The sequence below is a fragment of the Cibotium barometz genome, chromosome 47 (genome assembly GCF_041138505.1).
Source record: "Cibotium barometz isolate CiBa-2024 chromosome 47, ASM4113850v1, whole genome shotgun sequence".
Classification (NCBI taxonomy): domain Eukaryota; kingdom Viridiplantae; phylum Streptophyta; class Polypodiopsida; order Cyatheales; family Cibotiaceae; genus Cibotium; species Cibotium barometz.
The window spans coordinates 6,204,255-6,211,916 of record NC_141092.1 but is presented as its reverse complement, the minus strand read 5'-3'; the positions used below and the strand labels follow the sequence as shown (position 1 = coordinate 6,211,916).

The following is a 7,662-nucleotide window of genomic DNA, read 5'->3' as shown; positions in this document are numbered from 1 at the left end:
CTGTGTGTTCTTCTTGTAGAAGGGATCTTTATCCCAAGATTTTGCGTGGGTTGACGAGACTATAAAAAGGAACCCCAGAATTCAGTTGGATCTAAAGTCGGAATAGAATTTTAAAGTGATCTTTTCACCTGAGCATCTTCGTTAATTTGGGAAAAAGGGACTTAACAAGAATTTTCGTATTGGGTAGTTGCTGTCTCCAGCAGACAACATGCGAAATACATCATTGCTGTTATTAGCCATTGCCACTGACTGAAACTGATGCAAAAGCTACCTGTAATGAAGCAAAGACTGAACAAAAAACAACTTGTGCTATGTAGCACAGTCCACAATAGAATACGTATGCCTGTTTTGCAGAAAACTGCACTGTCGAAATTTCTGCAGAAAATGACGAAAACACCTGTGCAGAACTTGAAATGCAAAAACGGAGCCCAAAACAACCTCAGATGTGATTTCTGAGAACGCAAAGCCCTACGGGCCTATCTGCAGAGTATAGGGACCTGCAAGCGCTCGTGAAAGCTCACCTCAATCGGAGAACGTGAGTCGGAGGGTGCCGGCGGCGTAGCCCTGGGAGCCGATGCCTGCTCTGATACCAATTGTTGGAATTAGGGTTGCAGGAAAGCACACAAAGCTTGGAGAAGAAGAAGGAAGAATGCACACAACACACAATGTATTAGATTGTGTCAATGTACAAAAGATAAGTTAGCCCTAGAATGATGGGCGTATATACAAGCCGAGGAAAAAACCTCCTAGAGAGGGAAAAAGTACCCCGGCGGTCCTAAGTGTGTTCACACACATCACTGCCTGTATATATATGGCAACAAAAAAAACTCAAAGTTTTAAGTTTAGTGCATCCAAAATATAAAAACGATGCGGTGGCAAAACAAGAGGCAAAAAAGCAAGATATTTTTACAGTATAGCAACGTTTTTTCACTGCTAAAAACGCTCATCAGCAGCATTTTTTTGAGAGCAATGTTTTCTTGCTGTGGAGCAGCGATTTTTATTATAAAAAAAACTACTCAACAGTGCAAAAATGTTGTTGAGAAGAGTTAAAACCCCTGACATTTCCCTTTTGAAAACACTGCTCTAAAAACAATGTTGTGCTACCGATATGTTGTAGCTGTGGGTTGTTTGCAAGATGAGGTTATCCAATTTTGTCCAGTTTTTGCTGGATTGGGAAAATGCTTAGAGATAAAATTTGGGGAGGGCAAGGTACTTCAAATGAGATTAAGAAACTAAGAGAAAATATACATGCACTCAAATTAACCCAATATAGCTTAAATTAATAGAAATTAGCTAATTAATCAAAAATATAATAAAATGATTTAAAAAAGATCTTTCCATACTTAGAGTGATCCAAAATTTTTTCCATAGATTCACCATTACAAGTACAATAGTCCCTATATGTTTTAGATGATCTAGATCAAAAATGTAATTTTAATAATTAGATTATTAATATTTGCAGGCCTTTTGAGAGCTTGGAAGATTTTTGGAAAAGCAATCATTAAAAATCCAACCATTAGATTTGAAATTTTGACTAACCGTAACATTCTACTAATGTCTCACTATCTGCCACTCTTTTGATCTACAAGATTGAGCATTTTAAGTGGTAGTTATTGTGGGTGCAAAAAGTGGCATATATTATAACACCTTAAAGACCTTGCAATATTTAAAGAAAATAGACAAATACCTTAAAATTTTCTCAAAAAATCAAGTTAAGCTCTATATTATGTGAATATCTAAGGTCCAAAGCTAGAGTCCTCATCGCATTCCGAGTAATCATCATCATCATCTTTCTTGTCCTCTCCACTTTCTTGTATTGCTTCATGCTCGTAAAATCAAGATCGTCCTCTTCATCTTCCCCTTCATTCTACATACATGCAATCAAGCGCAAGGTAAGCAAGGGCATTAAAATATAAATAGAACGTATGCATAGCCTATGTGTAGCTTATGCATACCTTACGCATAAGCCCTATGCATAGCTTATGTATAAGCCCTATGCATAGTGTATGCATAGAATCTTGACCTAAACCTAATCCCCGGCACCCAAGGGTGCAAAAACAAAAAGAGAAGAAGCATAAACAAAGAATGGAAAAAGAGGGCTTACCTCTTCTAGCTGAAGCTGTATGAACCGCTACGTGACTAGAACCCTTGGTGGTTGCTTGCTTGAATAGAACTACATAAGTTATCACAATAAATAAAACATCAGTTCATTAGTTCATTAAGAACTATGCATAGGCTATGCATTATCTCTACATAGGATATGCATAAGAACTATGCATAGGCTATGCATAACCTATTCATAAGCACTATGCATAAGCTATGCATAGTCTATGCATAAGCACTATTCATAATCCCTATGCATAGGGTATGCACTACTTATAGGGTATGGATATAGGAACTATACCCTAATCCCTGGCATCCAAGGGTGCAAAAACACAAAGAGAATAAGCATAAACAAACAATGGAAAAAGAGGGCTTACCTCTAAGACTTGCAGTTAAATCCGTATGAGCCTCCCATGGACTAAACCCTTGGTGGTTGTTTGCTTGAATAGACCTACAAAAGATTATCATAAAAAATTATAAAGTAAATTCATTTTAACATAGAATGCAATAGGCCTTATCCACCATAAGCCCTATGCATATGGCTATTGCATAGGTCTTATGCATAAGCCCTATGCATAAGGCTATGCATAAACCTATTGCATAGGGCTTATGCATAATCCCTATGCATAAGGATATGCATAAACCTATTGCATAGGGATTATTCATAAGCCCTATGCATAAGGGTATGCATAAACCTATTACATAAGCCCTATGCATAAGGCTATGCATAAACCTATTGCACATGGCTTATGCATAAACCCTATGCATAAGGCTATTAATAAACCTATTGCACATGGCTTATGTATAAGCCCTATGCATAAGGATATTCATAAACCTATTACATAGGGCCTATGCATAATCCCTATTGCATAAGGGTAGGCATAAACCTATTGCATAGGGCTTATGCATAATCCCTATGCATAAACCTATTGCATAAGGGCTATGCATTACCCTATTGCAAGAGGCCTATTGACCTAACCCTAATCCCCAGCACCCACCAAGGGTGCCAAAACACAGACAAAATAAAAAAAGAGGTCTTACTCTATGAGAGGCTATGCCCAAACCCTTGTTCGCTTGAATAAACCTACAAAGAAGGAACATAATAAATCAAAAAGTTAGTCCTCATTAACACATTACCAAGAAATAAGAACAAGATAAAAAAGAGGTGGGTACCCTAAACCATACTCTTAATGCATAAGTGAATGAAAAAATTAGTTTATGTTAAGCCTAAACCCTAGCTCTATATATAGAATGCTTAATAGAAAGCTTTGATGGAGAGCTCTCCACCAAAGCTCTCTATTGAAGCTTGATGCACCAGGCTAGGGTTAGGGCAAGGGGGAGAGGAAAGAGAGGGGAAGAGAGAAAGGGGATGGAAAGAGAGAGGAAGGGGAAGAAAATATCACATTGAGCTATGAACAAGATTTCCATGAAATCTTGGAATAAGGCAAAGATTGAAGCTTTTCATTAAAGCCTGAAGAAAAGAAGAAAGAGGGCTTACCTTGAAGAGGGAGAGTTGATTGATGAAAAACCCTTGAGAGAAGAGGTGTGATGGGAGGAATAGTCAGGCTACATGCATAGCATTACGTGCATAGCATGTGCATGTGTAGGATAGGGGAAGTAAGTAGGTAGGTATTGACAGCTGTCGGTGGCGATCTAGACGGGAGTCGTAGTTCACATGTCGCTACCCAACATCAAAATTTTGCTGCTGGGCAACATATTTTTGCTGCTGGTGGTCAGTGAAAAAAGGTTGATGTATTCGTTGTGCAATAGTGAAACCCTAGGTAATTTTATGTTTACAATTTTGGATGTTGTTGAGTGTTTTGTATGAACCCTAAATTAGTTTTGGCCAAGTTAAAGATGTCTGACAATGATTATCAAGGACTGGAAGTTGGTTCTGAGGCATGGTTGAGAAATTTTTTTTTTTTGTGTGTGTGATCGATACAAGGGCTTATATATACGAAAACATCATATAACAACTGAGCATGTTCGGACATATGGTCTTTATGAGGCAATGACATGACCAAGTGTAGATGATGATATGGAGGAGAACGATAGGAGAGTGCTAGGAAACATGCCACACCATTCTCTGACATCGGGTAGAGTGTGGAGGTGGCAAGGCTTCATATGGAAAGCATGGCTGAGACTCATCTTCACCAACCAATGAATGAGGTGCCTCCACCACCATTGCCACAATAGGAGGAAGAGAATCTCATCACGGAGGACATGGTAAATGACGTCTTTGGATAGGAGGTCATAGATGATATTGAGCAAGTGCTTCATATGGAAAGCATGGCTGAGACTCATCTTCACCAACCAATGAATGAGGTGCCTCCACCACCATTGCCACAATAGGAGGAAGAGAATCTCATCACGGAGGACATGGTAAATGACGTCTTTGAACAGGAGGTCATAGATGATATTGAGCAAGCGCCAATGTCACAAGAGAAGGAAACCTTGCATAGAGAGGCAAGCACCCCTTTGTATGAGGGATGTTCGTACTCCACAGTGCGAGAAAACTTGGAACTATTGAAATTGCAAACAACTTATGGATGGAGTGATGCAAGTGTCACAAGTCTTCTTTGGTAAGACTGCCTCATTCTATTTTCTCAAATAGAAAATGTTTTATGTTCTATATACTCTCCATGATAATACTTTGACATATGATTTCTTATATTTTGTTGCAAGCTTCTCAAGAAGATTCTTCCCCGCCGTCAAAATCTATTACCGAACTCATGAGATGGGTGTTGTAAAATGCTCTCTATTCTAGGTATGGATTACACAAAATACACGCATGTCCCAATGATTGCATGATATTTAGAGAGGTTAATAAAGATGCAACACAATGTCTACAACGTGGGAAGAGCCCCTATAGGGATAATTTGCAAGGAGATAAAGTTCCCCGAAAGGTTTTGAGACACTTCCCTATCATTCCTTACATCCAACACATGATTAACTGTAAGGGGATTGCAAAACTCATGACATGGCATGGTACTCATCGCTCGACCGATGGCATCATAAGGATCGTAGCTGATTCACCACCGGCATGGCAACATGTGGAGCATCAATGGCCAGAGTTTAAAAACGAACCTTGTCACTTACGTCTTGGCTTTGGCATGGATGGTGTTAACCCATTTGGCTTCAAGTCCACATCATGGTCTACTTGGCCTATTGTATTGGTGAATTACAACCTCCCTCCATGGGTGGCAATCAAGAAAGGTCATATCATGCTTGATCTCCTTGTACACCAGGCAAGTATAAGGTGGCAAACATGGATGTGTACACCAGGCAAGTATAAGGTGGCAAACATGGATGTGTATGAATGAGTATCTTGAGACACTATGGCAAGGTATCAAAGTACATGACATTTCAAGTCCGATAAATAGGAGTGAGGCGGCAGAGGTGAAAGAAGTTTTGCTTCGGATGATACATGACTATCCCGGGTTCTCAAAGTGCTCAGGTATCTACTTGAACCTTATATGCATAAGACTTCAACCTTTAAAGTTTAATTTTATATCTCTATCTCAATCATATCAATTTTAAAATAGGTCTGGCAACCTATAGACATCATGCATGTCTGATTTGTGGACCATCAATTGTTTCAAAAATACCAACATCATCGATTTCTCCCTCCTTCACATCCCAAGTATGTACCACATGATGTCTCACCACTTGTGAGAGGTAGAGATTGGTTTGAGGCATGGATAAGCACTCCCAATACACCACCAAATGAGATGTCTAGACACTCAATCTACCTCTCACCACTTGTGAGAGGTAGAGATTGGTTTGAGGCATGGATAAGCACTCCCAATACACCACCAAATGAGATGTCTAGACACTCAATCTTCTTTTGACTTCCATATTGATGTGACACGAAGATCAAACATTTCTTAGATCCCATGCATATCTTCAAGAACATGGCAACAAATATTTGGGACAATTTAATTGGTAAAAGAGATACAAAGGGTGCAAGGGATAACTTACAAAACATTGGACGCCTTCAAAGTGCATCGCTAATTAAAAGTGAGAGTGATAACATAGTCCTACCAAAGACACCATGGGTATTAACCAAGAGGGAGCACAATAAGGTGAAAAGTGTGATTGCCTCTTTTCGTACACTAACGGGTCCAGTAATGCATTCATTAATGGGTTCCTTCACAAAGACCAAAAATAAAGGACAGTAACAATTATATGGCCTCAAGACACATATTTGGCACAAGGTATTACAGGTATATAAATATTTGCTTATTAATTTTCTCTTTGTGGTGTATAATTTGTAATCTCATATACTAACTTCCATTTTTTTCTATGCATAGTTTATTCTTCCAACAATTGCTATAGATAGTTGTGGAGACAAGAAGGTGAGAGAGGTTATTTATAAAATGGGAAGCTTGGTGAGGTATGAATTTTCTCTTTAATTTACTAAGTTATATTGCTTATTTGGTATTCTCATGTGCTCATAAGTTATATATTGGTAAATAGAACACATGACTTCTATGTATGTAGGTACATATCCTTAAAGGAGATAGATCCTACATCCATTGAGATGGCTCATCTCAATGCTATTGAGGCAGTGTGTATGATCGAGAAATACTTTTTCAAAATATTTCTCACTAGAGAATTGCATCTTGTGCTGCATTTTGTTGATGAAGTGGTGTTGTGTAGTGTTGTTCATGTTCCATGGATGTGTTTCCTTGAAAGGTTCATGACTTTAAAGGACTTTGTGAGACAAAGAGCAAGGATAAAAGAAATCATGGCAGAGGGATGGTTGATGCAAGATTCTCTTGTGTATATCTCAAAATATCTATATCATATAGATCCTTCCATGGCACGATTGTAGAGTAATTAGGAGGATGACCAACTAATCACTAATGTGCCTCAGGGAAAAGGAAGGTAACGAAGACTAGATGAAGCATTACGCCACAAGGTGAATACATTATGAATTCTAAATAGTCCCATCATGGAGAAGTGGATTGGGAGATACAAGCATGCAATCAATACACTACAATACATCGGGATCGTAGCAGCATTTTTTTGAAGGAAAACACGATACTCAGTAGTGATATATCGCTTCTCCGCAGCACTTTTTCGCTGCTGAGAAGCTCTTTTCATTGCTCATTATCAGTAGTGCAATATTGCTGCCCCTAGTAGCGTTCTAACGCTGCTAGTGCAATATCGCTGCTCACAGCAGCGTCTATAGTAGCAAAAAAGTGTAGCTATACTGTAAAAACATTCCGCTTCTTTTGCCGCCGAGTATTTTTATCTTTTTTGAATATAATAAACTTGTACTGTAAGTTTTTTTTGCAGGTTTTTGCCTTGTCTATCACTTCTACCTTTCCTACCCTATCCTCCTCAAGCTCAAGCAAGGTATGTCTATTGTTTTCCTTCATTTCCTATGCAAACAAGCTTTCCATTAAAGCTTTCTTGTGAGTATTTCCCTTCTCTTTCTTCTCTTTAAGTTTTTCTTTTCTTCTTTTTTCCTTCTCATTGAAGCTTGATCCTAACTCTAGCTTCTACATAAAAACCCTAATAAAGAGATTTGATGGAGAGCTCTACATCAAA

The 7,662-nt window shown here is 38.6% G+C and overlaps 1 protein-coding gene across 1 annotated transcript; it reads left to right on the top strand.

Moving 5' to 3' along the window:
- The first annotated feature begins 4,991 nt into the window (after nucleotides 1-4,991).
- On the top strand, nucleotides 4,992-7,300 carry LOC147611301 (uncharacterized). The gene is made up of 4 exons (XM_086784842.1): nucleotides 4,992-5,560; nucleotides 6,417-6,499; nucleotides 6,607-6,754; nucleotides 7,229-7,300. Exons 1-4 carry the CDS (start codon nucleotides 5,531-5,533, stop codon nucleotides 7,298-7,300), a joined length of 333 nt encoding a protein of 110 aa, XP_086640968.1. The 5' UTR covers nucleotides 4,992-5,530.
- Nucleotides 7,301-7,662: the final 362 nt, after the last annotated feature.